This window comes from Solanum lycopersicum, chromosome 7, assembly GCF_036512215.1.
Source record: "Solanum lycopersicum chromosome 7, SLM_r2.1".
NCBI lineage: Eukaryota > Viridiplantae > Streptophyta > Magnoliopsida > Solanales > Solanaceae > Solanum > Solanum lycopersicum.
Genome location: NC_090806.1, coordinates 60790553 through 60808139, shown reverse-complemented (window position 1 = coordinate 60808139; position 17587 = coordinate 60790553). Strand labels below are relative to the sequence as shown.

Genomic DNA, 17587 nt, shown 5'->3' with positions numbered 1-17587 from the left:
CATGGTGACATGATACTTTTTGTGACTCTCATGCATTTCTATTCAGCCATATTAGTCAACTCTATAGAAAGCAAAGAGAAACAAAATATTCAAAAGGAAGCCTGCAAAAAATTAAGAAAAAATGTTTTTTAATTACTCTCTGTGGTTCCACGTTGATACTGTAACTTTTTTGCTCTACAAAGTAAATAAATTCTTGCACTACATTCATACCTAAGTTCTTTCTCAAATGTACCTTCGCAAAAGATTTAGTTCCCTAATGTTGCTAAATAAGCCACTAGGCAAAACATCATAAGTGCTAGAGTTCACTAACACTGATAGGTGCTGAACTCGCAGCAACTTCATCTACAGTAGGCATTTTCTGTACATGCTCAAGGATCTGTTTGAGCTCTCTATTAACATAATTAAAACGCTGCTTAGAGATAAATGATTCTGAATATAGACTTCCACTAAGAGCATGGAATACTTGAGAATACTTATTACCACTACTTTGAATGACTGAATCATCCAGGGGAGCTAAGGAACTCTCTGGTCTCCATCTGAGTGGAAAATATTTTTCTGGGACTTGAAAGTAGTTTTTAGATACTAGCACTCGAATCGAATGGCGGCACAAAATGCCAGAGTGCTCAAATTCCTTACAAGAGCAGTGAACTTGCTCATCTTCAGGAATCCAAATAACAAGACACTCTGCTTCCATTTTCTTGTAATGCCTCACAAGATATGTACTATTAGCCATTTCTGTTATTGCATATTGCATAGACAGCATAACCTCATGCTGCATGATATTGAAGGCATAAGGCGTAAGAATACTCCTTGCATGTTCTTCAAGAGGCAGGCAAGTCTTAGCAGGCATATAAAGTTGCTTTTCCTTCTTGTGATTCCCAAAGTTGCACGCCAAACCAACCTGTGGTGGTTTAAAATGTGCAGAATTTTTAATCAAATCATGTACTAGACATGTCAATAAAAGCAAAGCCCAAGTAGTTATAACTGTTCTGTACCTGCTCAAAGAATAATAGTAAGCTTGATTGAGGGCTCAGGATATTCTTCATGAATGTCTCTACCAATTTCCAATACTCAATGCTCATTGTTCGAGCCAGGAAAAAGTTCCGCATGTAAGAAATTTGCCAGGATGCTCGATAAGAGAGAAGAAGAGCGATGTGCTTATCTGAACCAAGTCCAAACCGAGCAACCAGTTGATTCCATTGATGCTCAAAGTCCTCTACATTTTCCAGTCGACATAACATATCAAACTCAGATTTAAAATCTGGATACTGTAATCCAAGAGGCAAGGAGAACCAACTAGATAATTTTGAGAGAACTTGCCATATACATATAACATGCTTAGTGGTAGGCATCTCGCTTGCTATAGCATCTCTTAGCCCTGAATCTATATCAGTCACGATCGTCTGAGGCTGCCTCCCTCTCATGAATCGAACAAAAGACTGCATAAAGGAAATACCAACCATTAAGATAAATGTGATTATGGATGCAAAAAATAGAAAAAAAAACACTGAAGCTTTCTTGTCCTAACCTGTAAGGCCCAAGAGAATGATTGTGATGTCTCATCTTGCAGCAGAACACATCCAAGAAAAAGTGCATTCCCATGATTGTCAATTCCAAACCAAACACCAAATAGCATATTATACGTGATAGAGCGGTATGTAGTGTCAAAAATGACAGCATCACCAAAAAACGAATATGCTTGAAGTGAGTGTCCATATGACCATGCGATGTTTTCCACTCTGCCATTTTCATCAGTAGTAAAGCTGTAAACAAAACCCTCATCCTTTTGTTCTGATGCTTTGCAAGCCTCAAGAAGCTCCAAAAGATCATTTTCTCTTTTCTCTGTGATCAAAGCATCATTCTCCTGAACAGTTTTCTTACACGTCCTGACAAAATTTCTGACATCTTTTTCTATAAAAGGCAACTGCCCCGGTTGAACTCCTTTTTCTAATTCCAGCACTTTCACTATCCGATTGACAGGAAACCCAGCTTTAGAAAGCAAAAGAATCCGTTCCTGGTCAGCCTCTTGGATTTTTCGGTAAGCAGGAAGTAGTCGAACTTGATCATCTTCCAGTAATTCATGATTATGAACATTACTAAACTGAGAAACATACCATTGTGCTACACCATCAACAATTTCTTTTGTCAAGTACAGCTTCGCATCACATCCACACCTTACTGATTTCCTATCCCTAGGATGTTCCACATTAGCCTTCTTCCTTGGTTGATTGAATCCAGATCGGTAACACACAAAATCCCTTCTATAAATCCCCAAATTTTGGCTTTCCGTTGAGCGTGCTTTCCTAATAGAAAACCCATTCTTCCTAGCAAAGTTGCTGTAATATTCAAATGCTTCGTCATCACTTTTAAATATCTGCCCAACGTATGGAGTAAAGACAACATCTTGGGACGAAGACGATGCTGTTTCACTCTTTGTCATTTGAGAAACATTTGCTATGTGATCATCTCCATCAGCTTTAATGTAACACTTCCAATCTCCACAAGGGCATTGCTGTCTCCTAATCCATATGTTATTCAATGGCTTTGCTGCAATAATCTCCATAACAATACTCTAAACCCACTAAAAAGATCCTAAATTTATGATTCTCAAAAGCAAACCACCTCTTATGGGTTCAACAAAAACCAAGAGAGATCAAAATTACAGTCATCACAACAAAAAAGAAGAACCCCAACTTCATTTCAAGAACGAAAACAACATTTTAGCCCAGAAATCTCAAATTCAACAACTAATTTCACCGGGAATCAAAAATCTTGAATTGGGTGTCAGCTATATGAGTAGAGATTGATAAATTACAAGGGAAAATAGATCAGTATTGAGTAGAATCAGCTTTCAATTGCAAAATTAAAACGAGAAAACAAAAAACCAATTCAAATATGATGAATTATGAAGAATTTGCTTACCAAATGTCAAAAAGTTGCAACCTTTGTAGATAAAAATAGTACGAACAACTCTACTCTTTGACATTTTTCTTCATTCTTTCAGCACAAATCTCTTTTTGTTTTGTTTCATTCCTTGTTTTTTAAAGAAGTCAAAAGCTATACATAAGATGGGAAAGAGAAACATACTGAACTCAAAATTTATATATTTCCCTAAATTATTTGAAAAGGCCAAGATATATTTCATTTAATGTTTGGTCTATATATATCTTTGTCGTTCAACTTTTGATCTACATACTCTACATGTACCCTTTTGGATGTTAGTTGATCAACTCGAAACATTCAACTCATTTTACTTCTATTTAAATGCAAAATAGATTTTCACGTCATTTTTATATATTATCACTTGATATTTATATTCGAGGGAAAAAGATCAAATGTAATCCTAAACTATTCAAAAAAGTCTAGATATATCTCCGTTTAAAGTTTGGTTCATTTATATCATCGCCTTTCAACTTTTGGTCTATATATGCACTCATGGGCGTTAGTTGGTCAACTCGAAATATCAAATTCATATTACTTTTTTTTAAATGCCAAATGAATTTTCCATATCATTTTTACATATTATCACTTGACATTTATATTAAAAGAGAAAGGGATCTTTTATGTCCCTAACTATCCGACCTAATTTTAAAACACATATACAACCCGTTTTTAAAATAATCTATACGACGCCACCTCGTTTTTTTAAATAACCTATATGGGTCAGATTAGGGCATAATTGAACCATTTAAAAGGCGAACATTATCGTGCTTTGATTGGAACCGCCAAGGAATCAATGGCACGACAGCTGAAAGAAAAGGAAGTCGAGGTTTGAAAAGCATTTTCGGACAACGCAGAGCTAGAAGCGCAAGCTTGGTAGGCAAGGGCTAGAGCGGAGGAATTCACCGCTATAACGTTACAAGCACAATTGCAAACTGCAGCAGGCGATGATGATGTAAATAACAGAATAATTCCACGTATATGAGTCGGATTAGAGGCATAATTGAACCATTTAAAAGACGGTCGTATATGTGTTTTAAAATTGGGTCGGATAATTAGGGCATAAGTGACCCCTTTCTTTTTTAATATAAATGTCAAGTGATAATATATATAAATGATGTGAAAAATTCATTTGTCGAAAAGTAAAATGAGTTGGATATTTTGAGTTGACCAACTAATGCCCATAAGAGCATATGTAGTCTAAAAGTTGAACGTGAGTGTATAAATGGACCAAACTTTAAACGCAGTACATCTAGACCTTTCGAATAGTTTAGGGCATATTGACCCTATTCCATATAAATGTCAAGTGATAATATATAAAAATGATGTGGAAAATTCATTTGACATTCAAGGAAAGGTAAAATGATTTGGATATTTCGAGTTGACCTACTAACAACCATAAGGGCATATGTAAACCAAAAGTTGGACGGCAGAAGGTATAAATGAATCAAACTTTAAACGGGGGTATATCTAGACCTTTTCGAATAGTTTAGGGGCATATTTGACCCTTTTCTCTTTATATATTTGTAAATTGTGTAAAAATATATGAGTTAAATAATTATATAATCATATTATTATAAGTAGAAAGATTCAAAGTTCAAAGTTGAATTATCATTTTATCCTTATATTAAAATAATTAAACAAATATTATAAAATATAATTAAAAATTTAATAAATAACTCATTTAGATTGGTGCATGAATCAAATTCACATTAATAATTAATTACTCTATTGTAAAAATCAGAAGTATTTGAAAATTTTTTCTATTAAATAAATTTGAATATGGACTAAAATCATTGAACTAATTTAATGCAAATTAATTATATACTCAAAGGTCATCATAGCTACTTCTATAAACTACCTAGTATGATCTTCATGTAAATGACAAGAGGAGGATGAGAGATTATCATCAAATCATTTTGTATGTGCAGTAATTTTTTTTTGTTTTTATCCGCTCCTTTTTGTCCGTCCTAAGTATTATATATTTCCTTTTTTATATATGTTGATGTACTTTCTTATGATTTTATTTTTTTAATTAAAATATTTTGTGTCCTGCGTGAAGAAAATAGTAATATACAATTAATGTTCTACTATGTATCTTAATTACGGATGAAATTCATATTAATGAAAGATTAATCAATTCATTTGACATGCTTATTTGACTCTACTTTAGTATAAATATATTTTTGAAATTATTATTTATGAGTAGTGGAAGAATGACTAAATGAGAAATCATATATATATATATATATATATATATATATATGAATTCGTATCCTAAAATAAAATGGCCCACCTAATTGGAGATAAAGAATGGATCATACTCTATATAGTATATATGTGATTTTGAGGTTGTATTTTTATTTAAACTTTTCGTTTATATGTATAATTTATTGATCTTATTAGTCTATTATTTAATTGTTGGAACATTCATTTCTCAAATTGATCATATATCTAGAATAAGTCATTTTGAAAAGTTTATGTTGCTCAATTTGTATTAATTATTCAAAGAGTAGTGTTATAAAAAAAAGACTATTACTCTTTTCTCATCATAAATCATGTGTACAGTATATGTGATATAATGATAAAAATAATTGACATATTAATCATAGTAATGGCTTCAAGTATGTTTCGTTATATACCAAGTGTTTATATCATAAATTTGCATATGTACCATATTGACGAAATCTTTTAGTATCTATAAATTTTATGCATCAAACGTCTATCTACTGTGATAATAAGCTATTTATTATTGATGTAAAATTTTAACTATAGCTGGAAAATTGTCAAACTCCCATCTATAGTTATTAATTGGAGCTGGACCCATAAATAGTTAAGTAATAATTATTTTCCAAACTAGAGTGTCTACTTTTGCAATAGAGATATTATTTTATTTATGATAATGTGATGTTTTTCTGCCTAATTATTGAATGTTAATTATTTCTCATACACATAACTTTTTAAAATTAAAAGTTCAATATGAAGAGACATTCTCCACTATTTATGTAGAAACACTTTGAGAATTAAATATTTAATATGCTTTTTAATAACCAATTTACTAAGATTGATATTATCATAGGAAGGAAATTGCAGTATTCAACATGAGAAGAAAAGAGAATTAGAGAAGGATAACAAAAAAATAACTAGTTATATCATCTATTTAATGTTGTTCATATTATATTTGTTATTATTTTGCGAATAAAAGATAAATGGTAAAATTACTATTGTTAATTTAAACATCTTTTTAATTACTTAACTTTTTAGTATATAAAAATTTAATAATAATAATAATAAGGGACAAACGTGCAAGATACGTTCTCAGAAACTAGTATAAAATATATATGAAAAATTATAATTGAATATAAGTTATTTTGAAATTCAAATCTCGAAAGATTCAATATAAATTGAGATAAAGGGTGTAACCGTGTAATACTTTAATGGATGATTTTGAAATTTTATTTGAATTATTTTGAAATTGTATTTTTTTGTTTGTAGACATAAAAACATTAAAACTGTACACATTTTTTATACAAGTAAATCAAATAAATAAAATAAAACCATAATATTTATTGATCACGTATAACACTACATAACTCGAATATGAAAAAATAATCACCAAAATTAGATACGAGGAAATTGCACAATAATCGACACAAAATAAACCCTAGAAAATGACTTGTTTGACTTAATTTTCTTCCTCATTGACAACATATCACAGCTGCCAACTGATAGTGGAAATAGAAAAAAATAGGTATCATATATAAATTTTACTCTTTAATTTGTCTCGTTTCTTACTTATGTTCTACAATTTTGATTGTGTATAAATAAACAATTAAATTTAAAAAAGTTTATATTAATTAATATATTTTAAAAAATAATTATTAATTTTAGTGATACTTTTTGTTTATTATCATTTATAGCAATATTGTGATAAATCTGTAATATGTATTAAAAGTAAAGTATGTGTGTAATATATTTGAATTATAATTATTTTTGAAATATATTATGTTTATTTGGTAAAAAATTATCACATTATATTATAAGTGTATTAAATGTGTGATAAATGTATTATCCATCATTAAAACTTATATTATATTTGAATAATAATGTTATTTTTGTAATATGTACTAAACTTTTATTATAAATTAATTAAAAGTGGTCAAGTGAAAAAAAAAATATTATTGCTATAAATGATAAATATTTTTTTTATTATAGTATATATATATATAAGTTTTCCATAAATTTATATAAAATTAAATAAATAGATACATACTTACTACACGACAATTTGTATCCGATATCTTCAATTTTATACTCGTAAAAATGTGATTAAATTAAATGACTATTACCGAAAGAGGTAAAATTGAACACGATACTTTGCCACTCCTTCAATATTCGTTGCAAAAATTTACAGAATTGGCATTCCTAAAAACAAGTTTTAAGAGGGGCAGAAATGGCGGCAAGGCTAAATGAGGCAGCAGAAGAACCTTTTTTGAGCTGAATCATCGGTGACCATGTTTATGGCAGCAATGATACAAACGCGAAACAAGCTACTGAATCATAATCCAAATCCTACTTTCGGTTTCACCACAGTTGCAGCTTCTGTTCTTCACTCTTTCTCAAATCACTCTGTTTTTCCCTCCATTGATAGAACAAAAAACGTATCTTTTTCTCCAACCCAAGAACCAGTATTTCAGTTCAAAGACTTTACTAATATCTTGAATAACAATACAAAACATTTGGGAGCTGTTGTTTTGCCGGAAAAGTCAGTTTGTTCTGTTTCTATAGTTTCAGACAAGTGTGAGTTTCTAGTGCAAAAATACCTACTTTCTTTTTCTGAAAACGATGCCCAAAGACTCCATTTGGATATTATTAAATATGGGGTTGTTAAAGATTTGTACTTGTGCAACACACTTATTAATTTGTATGTGAAAAATGCTGATTTGATCTCTGCTCATCACGTGTTTGATGAAATGCCGAGCAGAAATCTAGTTACGTGGGCGTGTTTGATTACGGGTTATTCACAGAATGGGATGCCTGATGAGGCATGTGGAGTTTTCCAAGAAATGGTTTCGTCTGGGTTTATTCCTAATCATTATGCTTGTGGTAGTGCTTTGAGGTCTTGTCAGGGTTTAGGTGCTTGTGGGTTGAGGTTGGGGATGCAAATACATGGTTTGCTTTTGAAAACAGGGCATGCTTCTAATGAAGTTGTTTCCAATGTCTTGATCTCGATGTATGGAAGTTGTGCAGGTAATGGTGATTATGCTTGGCGTGTTTTTGAAGAGATAGAGAATAAGAATTCAGTATCTTGCAATTCTATTATTTCAGTTTACTCTCAGCGAGACTCAGTTTCTGCCTTTGAGCTCTTCTCCTTAATGCAAAAAGATGATTTGGGGTTTACTTTTAAACCAACTGAATTCACTTTTGGCAGCTTAATTACTACTGCTGCTAATCATGTTAATTGTGGTTTGCTTTTACTTGAGCAGCTCCTGGCAAACATTGAAAAGTCTGGACTCTTGGAAGACTTGTATGTAGGCAGTGCTCTGCTCAGTGGTTTTGGAAGGTTTGGGTCTCTTGATACAGCGTTGAAGGTTTTCAAACAGATGGGTGCAAGGAATGCAGTGTCCTTGAACGGGCTCATGGTCGGATTGGTGAGACTTGGTCAGGGAGAAGACGCAGCTAAGGTTTTCATGGAGATAAGAGACTTAGTTAAAATCAATCCTGATTCCTTTGTGGTTCTTTTCAGTGCATTTTCTGAATTCTCTTCATTGGAAGAAGGGGAAATAAGAGGCAGAGTGCTACATGCATATGTTATCCGGACTGGTCTGTGCAACTCCAAGGCTGCTATTGGAAATGCTCTGATTAATATGTATTCTAAATTTGGTGAAATCCAAATTGCCCATTCTGTTTTCCAGCTCATGGTCAATAAGGATTCAGTATCATGGAACTCTATGATCTCCGCTCTAGATCAAAATGATTGTTTTGAAGATGCAATATCAACCTTCCAATCTATGAGGAGAATAGGTCTGATGGCTTCAAATTACTCACTGATAAGTGCTTTAAGTTCTTGTGGAAGCCTGAATTGGATAAAATTGGGGGAACAACTGCACAGTGAAGGGATAAAGTTAGGACTTGATTTTGATGTATCAGTGTCTAATACTCTTCTTGCTTTATATGCTGATACTGGATGTGTGGCTGAATGCAAAAAATTGTTTACCTTGATGTCAGAACATGATCTAGTTTCATGGAATACCTTTATTGGTGCATTAGGTGATTCTGAGACGTCTATTTCTGAAGCCATAGAATACTTCATACAGATGATGTGTGCTGGATGGAGTCCTAACAATGTGACCTTTATAAATGTCCTTTCAGCAATATCATCTCTTTCTCTTCTTGGTCTTGTTCGTCAAATCCATGCTCTGGTGCTAAAATATAGTGCAATGGATGCTAATTCTATTGAAAACACATTTCTTGCTTGCTATGGTAAGTGTGGGGAAATGAATGACTGTGAGAACATATTTTCTGAGATGTCTGACAGGAAGGATGATGTGAGTTGGAATTTAATGATCTCTGGATATTTACACAATGAGGTCTTACCAAAAGCCATGGACTTAGTCTGGCTTATGCTGCACAAGGGTCAGAAATTAGATGGCTTCACATTTGCCTCTGTTCTCAGTGCATGTGCCTCAATCGCAACATTGGAGCATGGCATGGAAGTTCATGCTTGTGCAATTAGAGCCTGTTTGGAATCTGACGTTGTTGTTGGCAGTGCTCTTGTTGACATGTATGCCAAATGTGGAAGAATAGATTATGCTTCGAGGTTTTTTGATTTAATGCCTGTTCGTAATATATATTCATGGAACTCAATGATATCTGGTTATGCACGGCATGGACACGGACATAAAGCACTAGAGCTTTTTACAAAAATGAAGATGGATGGTCAAACACCTGACCATGTCACATTTGTTGGTGTCTTATCAGCTTGTAGCCACGTGGGATTTGTCGAGCAGGGCATGGACTACTTTGATTCCATGAGCAAACAATATGGACTGACACCTCGGATTGAACATTTCTCATGCATGGTTGATATCCTGGGACGAGCAGGGCAGATGAATAAATTGGAGGACTTCATCAATAAAATGCCATTAAAGCCCAATGCACTTATCTGGAGGACTGTGCTTGGAGCTTGTGGTCGAGCAAGCAGTCGTAAAACAGATCTAGGTAGGAAGGCTGCTCACATGCTCTTGGAGTTGGAACCTCATAATGCTGTGAATTATGTGCTTCTTGCAAATATGTATGCTTCAGGAGGGAAGTGGGAGGATGTGGCAGAGGCTCGGCGTGCAATGCGAGAAGCAACAGTAAGGAAAGAAGCTGGATGCAGCTGGGTTAGCATGAGAGATGGTGTTCATGTTTTTGTAGCTGGTGATCAATCTCATCCAGATAAACATGCAATTTATGAAAAACTTAAGGAACTGCACAAGAGGATTAGAGATGCAGGGTATGTGCCACAGATTAAATATGCCTTGTATGATCTTGAACTGGAGAATAAGGAAGAACTCCTCAGCTATCATAGTGAAAGACTTGCAGTTGCTTTTGTTCTTACACGGAAATCAGATATGCCAATCAGAATAATGAAAAACCTTCGAGTTTGTGGGGACTGTCACTCTGCCTTCAGGTACATTTCACAAGTTGTTGGTAGACAAATAGTATTACGAGACTCCAACAGATTTCATCATTTTGCTGATGGAAAATGTTCATGTAACGATTACTGGTGATAGATCAAATGTTGTCTAACTTAAAGAAAGGTATGCTACTTAATGATGCATAAACAGACTAAGGAATGAAAAAGTTTCAAGCATGTCATGTCTGAAGTATAGGAGAGCGCAGTTTGCAAGGGTGTTGCATCAATTATTCTGGTGAGGACCTCAACATTATTTAGTAAAGTATGCCATAATCTTGGTGTGGTTTGAATTACTTGCTATATTTCTGTATCGTTTTATGACATGAATCAGCTACAATGATAGCAAATTACACCATCAAATAAAAGGAGTATGGCGAATGTAAGGAGGGTTGAGAATATCAAACCCTACGTAAGCATGTATCCAAGTTGTTGGCAGACAGATAGTACTATGAGACTCCTGCTGATTTCATCATTTTGTGCACTTGCTTGGTGGTCAATGAAGTTGGAAGGGACCACGGGAAACTGGGGTAAGAACTTCAAATCCCTGCAGAGGCGAAAAATTGTTAGGTGATTTCTTCCCATCTGGCTAAAGCTTGGTGAACAAAGTTACCCATGTACATGTATTGGTGAGAAGCAGCAAGTACCAAGTGAATCAGTCGAGATGTGCACAAGTTGGCCCATACACCACCACCAACACCTAATATGCCTCAGTCCCAAACAAGTTGGTGTTGGCACCACCATTGTTAAAAAAAGAGGTTCTATTTTTGCTGATGGGGAGTGTTCTTGTGACAATTATTGGTAATTCATCAAATTCTTCCAACTCAGAGCAAGGGGTGTTGCTTAATGGGGAATTTCAAAACAGACGAAGTAATGGGAAGAGTTCAGCATGTCAATGAAGTATGGGAAGGGAAGCATTTAGTTTTAAGGGTTGAATTAATTATTCTGGTGGTGACGTCAACCTGAAGTTATGAAAACATACCATACTCCTGGTGTATGGTTGATACTTGCTATATTGTCATATTTCTTTGATATTTTATTCTTGAATTGGTTAGAGTGACAGCAAATGACACCATGAAATCAAAGTTGAATGTATAGGGTAAACTGTATCAATGGTGCTCTTGCATAATAAAGGCCTTCGGGTTTGCAGGACAATTTCATTGTTCAGACTTCACAGATCATGTAAAGTCCAGTTTTTGATCTCTGAGATACTCATCCTTCAGGCGAGTGGTTCATGGGAAGGCTACTCTTGCATTCTAGCTGAGCACACACCCATGGTACTCCATAGATATGGCAACTCGAGGAAGAAGTTAACAGCACCGAAAGATGTTCAATGTAATTAATCAAGTTCTAATACCATTTTGTTGATCAAGGGCAGGTAATGTGCATGAGCAGTATGTCTTCCTTTGTGCAAGCTCGTCTTCTTCATCTTAAAATGCTTGATAAAAGTGTGTATATTATCCAGAAGGTTTTACTTCTGTTCTTTACTTTTGCAGTACTGAGTCCGCTTGTCTGTGCTGCAAGTAGCTACAACTAATGTTACATTATAGATGGGCACAATGACATGAAAGATCATGAACAACATTGTCGATCATTATAAAATGGAATAATGAAGATGTAGGTTCCTTCAATACCAAGACTGATTCTTTATTAGGATTACTTTACAGAATGATGAATGAGTTGGTTGATTTCTCACCCTAGGAAAAACATGTTTTGGCTAACACAAGAATTTTTGTCTAGTGTTTATGATCAGGATTAGACCCTGATATTGTTGAAGTTGATTATATGGGACAAGACAGGTTTAATTATTTTACCAATATCTTGTCCGTATTCTTTTTTGAACTAACATGGGTAATGCACGGATATCTTGCCTTATGTTTGCAATAGTTGTCACATCCAAGTTGATCATAATTACTTCACACTAATGGTTACAAACGAACTGATCTTGGAAACAAGTAAAAAGTAGATACAACCATGGCAACAGGGATCTTAGATATTGTTAAAAAAGGTGATGTGGTAATACATGGACTGGATCCAAAGATATCACAAAAATTGTTGAAAAGAGAAGAAACAAGGAGAATCATTTTTTTTTTAATAATAAATGTGTATTTGGAATAAAAGGTAAATGGTCTCTGAAAAAACATCTTTAGGAAAAAACATTCCTATTTGTTTTTCCGGTCAACATCTGAATTGGAACCGTCGATCTTGGCCATTAATTATCCCTGTTGTCCTCTCTGCTCAAAAAATTATAGCAAAGACTTCAAGTTAACTTCCCATGTTCTCTTCCTTCCTTTTGGCTGTCACTGTTGAGTGCCGAATTACCCTTTAGTTATTCACTTGATCATTGACCAGGATATGAAAATGATAGTAGCTCTTTGAAAATACAATTTGCAATCAGCTCGCTGAGTTAGTTGAAGATCATGATGATGACTTCAGCATTCCCATGGGTAAGAATCTGTAGAAGGTCAGTACCAAGTTCTTAACTATTTCACAGAAGAAGAAGCACCAGAACACAAGCCTACAGGGATGAAGCATCTCAGATGAATTACTTTATTTCTTTGTTGCAGTTGGATCATTTTCATTCTTTCCCCCCTTGTTCATTTAGGAGTTGAAATCGAGAGGGGTTATGCAGTTATTTTCATGACTTGTGTAAATACTTCGCAGATATATTCAATGTTTCTGTTACTAATATAGTGAAACTGTGGAAGTTTGTGAAAGTTCTTGTTAACACTTGAGATGAATGGTCATTTGGAGTTGTAGACTAACTGTACTTCATACTATAACATATGTACAGTGTATCTTTAGTAACAAGAAATTCTTAGCAAAACGTGATCCACTGGGGGCATTTTTCTCTTGCTTGAGTGTCCATTTTCATTCTGGGTGTCACCACAAGACTAGTGCTGGTTAAACAAGCTGTGTTTGTGAATCTCTCATGATAGTGAAGCCAGTTCTGTTTAGTGCATCTTCAGATCACGTGCAGATATAAAGACTAGTCATCGACTTCTGGGAAGGAGTAGAAGAATGTGACCTATTATGGGACATACGATATATTACAGATGTATGATCATTACGCTTCATCAGGTAGCTTTTCACCAATGCAGAGGGTTATCCTTTTTGCTAGTTGCAAATTTTAGACAATATGTGAAGGCAAAAAAGTAGACATAAATCTCTCTTATTGTTTGTTTGGTTCTATATGATGCTCTACATTACTAGTATACAAGATATCTCATATTATATGCTGTAGATGATGCTCTACATTGATTGTACACTCACTCTCTCGTAGTATATGCTGCATATGACACTCTACATTGATAGCACACAAAACTCTCATATTTGTTTCTAAAACTGTGACAAGGTTGGAAAGAATTCAATGTTAGTAAAAGGCAAATGCTTTGTTCATCTGTAATGGCTGTGATGATGACATAAGTGACAATTCATTTTTCTCATCTGTTGAAAATGTTCCTTAATCCGTTTGTAGCTGCTGTTTCATTGACTAAATCTCTCCTGGTTTGCTTTATATAGGGCCCATTTTTCTTGGAGCAGATAGATGAAGAGGATAACAACAATCTCAACAGTAAAAGCCAGGTTCCAAACACTTGTGCTTCTCATTGTTCTTGTGTAATATGACTGTAAACCTGTATATATGTTGATAATTCCCAGTAAAGAAACTGTCACTCCTAGAAGCCAGTGAACTAAAAACCATATACTCCTTCCTTTGCTTTCTCTGTACAGGAATCAAAAAACAATACTTAAAATTACTGAAATTAACTTCGGAACACAAATAGGATCTTTCAATGCTGCAATTTAAGTTTGACCCCGTTAAAACTGTTTTTGTGGCCACCATAACATAGCAAAATCCTGACAAATTGCCAGGATTTCAAATTGATGAGAAAAATGTGCCTCGTCACAATAATTGCTAGGATTCCTGGCCAAATCCTGTTGGTTCACCAGTATTCAGCCACAAATCCTGGCGAATTTCAAATTAATAGCAAAAGTTGTCTTGTCATAAATTCTAATGGATCACTGGGATAACCAGCATTGTGATTACAAATCCTGAAATTTAAGGTATATATCCTTTTACCTGTCAGGCTTAAGAATCCCAGTGACTGCTTGCAGCCATATGGCAGCATAAACAGCTAAGCCAATCCTTTGGTGATTATTTGTGAAAGAGTTGTCAAAGTTTCCTATTGACATGATTGCTGCTGCTGTTACAAGGAGAAAAGATAGTATCTGCAAAATAAAAGATATTATTTTTGTCTTAAAGACGTCACTAAAGGTAAAATCGAAAGTTTTAAAGTTAAATTATTTCAAATGTAAAAATTTGTCAATAATATTGAGAACAGACTAGTAAGAAAACAATGCCTCGTAAAATGGTACCGGCGGAGTAATAACTATAGTAACTGTTGAGACTTGAGATACTATTTGTCATGGCCAAGAAAAGAAGTCATGACCCTTTCACCATATATCATAGTGAAACAGAAGTTTAAAAAAGGGGATAAATTAGTTACCTGTGAAATAGCATGAATGATTTTTAGCCTTGTTCCACATTCTTCATGTCTATTTGTCATTCTTATTACAAGAATCCCAATAGGCATCAAGAAACCCATGGAAGCCCAGAGAAGAAATCCATGTAGAATAATTTGAAATGACAACATATTCTAAGTTAACTGATGAGTTATATATTTTTGAAACTAGTTAGAGAACAATACCCAAAAAATATTTCCTCTGCAAGCAGCAGTGTTATTCTCAATTATGCAAAGAGGCCAAAGTGTTGTGCTTTAGACAAATGAAACTATGTTTTGTTTGGCCATATAGTGTTGAGATTACTGATTATTTATAGTGAGGTAATGAAAGTAGAGAAATGGGAATTAGGTTTGATTTCAACCTAGTGGGGACTTCATGACATGATTTTTTTATTTTTTTTTTGTGATGAGAATAATATGGGATTTGATCAGTGCAGAAGATACAGTAAGAGTAGGAGGGAGAGATCATTTCAAGAGAATATCAAGTAGTTGACAATATCTGTGTACACAACTTTGAGCAAGAGCATGATCACTAATGAGATAATGTAACATCCCAACTTATTAGTGATATCGTTTGCCTTTCTCCTACTCTGTCAATCTAAGAGTCAACATTCTCATTGAGACTTGTCTCATAACTTCATCTCAAAAATATTGAATTTGCTTAAACTTCTTAGCACCTTCGAGTAAGAACACATCATTATATGTCACTCTAGTAAAGCACTAGGATGAGATCCAACAAAAAATGTCAAACAAAATGGTCAAAGATATGGATTCTCACTATCCACAATACATGTAACTAGATGTGAGGTCTCCTCTAGAAGTCCAGTAAAATGGTAGAACTCATGTTAAGTAGATGATTTACTTGTAGAGAAGTAAAAATCGACACACACTCTAATGGAATCAGTGGCACACCCTAAAATGCATTTCATACTGCATGCGTTTCTGTTAAGATATGACACCATGACCTAACTCAACCCCAAAAGCTAGCTCATGAGGAGAGGTTTGTCAAGTCCACATAAGAAGACCGAATTCCCATCCCTCTACCGCTGTGGGACATCTTAATGGGAATTCGGTCTTCTTATGTGGACTTGACAAACCTCTCCTCATGAGTTAGCTTTTGGGGTTGAGTTAGGACTCAGGTGCCATATCTTAACAGCTTCATTACCGCAAATTGGAAGGCAAGTGATCGAATAGACCCACTTCTGTCTGAGTCGACCTTGAAAGAACATGAATTGACAATCTCATTAGGTGATGGTTTAGTATATGCTACTTTAGTATGAATCTAAAGGTTATGAAAATACGACCTGGAAGAGTAATGTTAGTGATATGTGGACGAAAGACAGATCATGTCAAATACACATTTTGCTTGTGTCTGAGATCTGTTTATTATATGGCTATTTCAGTTGACATCATAAGTGATTGTAATGACAAAAGGGTCAGAGAAGCCATACATATTAATAGTTGTATCAATCAAATAAAAGATTCTTTCAGTTACTGCTATCAACTTGAGGTAGATAGATGAATTAAGTTGACTTTCAATTCCTTAAAAAGTAAGTACTACTAATTAATTAACAAACTAGGCTATATTTAATCATTAGCAAACATGTAATTATAAGTGGGGGTACTTCTATCTAATAAAGAAGGTTCATATTTATTTGTAATATAATATGACTTGTTCCATTTTGATCAACGGATAGTAATTTAATTAAAAGAATTTTGAATTTTTTTTAATAAAAAAGAAACAAGAGTATTTAAAAGAACCCTTAACAGCACTACACATGGAAACTAATGATGTTAATTCACCCAAATTAAGTTGTTAAAATGTCAAATGTAATAATATCCATGATGACCTAAATTAGAGGAAAATTGAAATAAAAAACTTTGGTGATCTCTCATCTTTCATAGAGATGTTATTGCAATCTGATAAAGATCTAAATCGAGAATTATCATACTACGATGATATAACTTAATGATCAATGAAAAATCATGACAGAGAAAAGTTCAAATTATACATAATGGAGAAAATAAAGTCAAGTAATTTATTCAATCCGGTCATCTATTTAAAATTTCAATAGATAGAGTAATTTGGTACTTGTACAAGTAAAATTAAAAAATAATTATATTTGATAAATTAGTTTAGTTGCGTACAAATAGTTATATAGAAACAAATTTATAATGAAACTGAGTCAATCATAGATGTTTTAGGATCCATTCACATTTGATTCAGGTTTTTGGATAGATTATACTTTCTTTCTGCTTTTGTAAATATGTTTTTTCAGTACTATTTGAAATACAACTGTTACCATTTTTTTTTTAAAAAAAGAAGCAAATTTACGATGAACAAGTGAAATCTCTTTAATTTGGTCATGAACAATAACGGTTGCTTTAACTAGTTGTGCTGTCGATACTTGTCTAAAGCTAAAATTTTGTAATAATGGGCATACTA

At 33.8% G+C, this 17587-nt stretch overlaps 3 protein-coding genes and 1 non-coding gene across 5 annotated transcripts; 2 read left to right on the top strand and 2 right to left on the bottom strand.

Annotated features, from left to right (window-relative positions):
* Positions 1 to 111: 111 nt before the first annotated feature.
* LOC101258767 (putative protein FAR1-RELATED SEQUENCE 10) lies at positions 112 to 3071 on the bottom strand. 2 transcript variants are annotated; one of them, XM_010325591.4, is made up of 4 exons: positions 2923 to 3070; positions 1529 to 2788; positions 996 to 1439; positions 112 to 901 (listed from the first exon to the last, which is right to left on the bottom strand). In XM_010325591.4, the coding sequence occupies exons 2-4, from the start codon at positions 2561 to 2563 to the stop codon at positions 296 to 298; spliced, it is 2085 nt and encodes a 694-aa protein (XP_010323893.1). In that variant the 5' UTR covers positions 2564 to 2788; positions 2923 to 3070; the 3' UTR covers positions 112 to 295. The 2 variants fall into 2 exon arrangements, with proteins under 2 accessions (XP_010323893.1, XP_025887813.1); XM_026032028.2 differs by having other exon boundaries at positions 1529 to 3071.
* Positions 3072 to 7286: 4215 nt separating this feature from the next.
* LOC101263828 (putative pentatricopeptide repeat-containing protein At5g09950) lies at positions 7287 to 13309 on the top strand. The gene is made up of 2 exons (XM_004243828.5): positions 7287 to 11996; positions 12115 to 13309. The coding sequence occupies exon 1, from the start codon at positions 7455 to 7457 to the stop codon at positions 10713 to 10715; it is 3261 nt and encodes a 1086-aa protein (XP_004243876.1). The 5' UTR covers positions 7287 to 7454; the 3' UTR covers positions 10716 to 11996; positions 12115 to 13309.
* Positions 13310 to 13760: 451 nt separating this feature from the next.
* LOC101259059 (cytochrome b561 domain-containing protein At4g18260-like) lies at positions 13761 to 15423 on the bottom strand. The gene is made up of 3 exons (XM_004243521.5): positions 15127 to 15423; positions 14700 to 14848; positions 13761 to 14342 (listed from the first exon to the last, which is right to left on the bottom strand). Exons 1-3 carry the CDS (start codon positions 15271 to 15273, stop codon positions 14105 to 14107), a joined length of 534 nt encoding a protein of 177 aa, XP_004243569.1. The 5' UTR covers positions 15274 to 15423; the 3' UTR covers positions 13761 to 14104.
* A 695-nt stretch (positions 15424 to 16118) lies between these two features.
* On the top strand, positions 16119 to 16261 carry MIR9469 (microRNA MIR9469). The gene has a single exon (NR_130080.1). It is a non-coding gene; the product is annotated as a microRNA MIR9469 (primary transcript).
* Positions 16262 to 17587: the final 1326 nt, after the last annotated feature.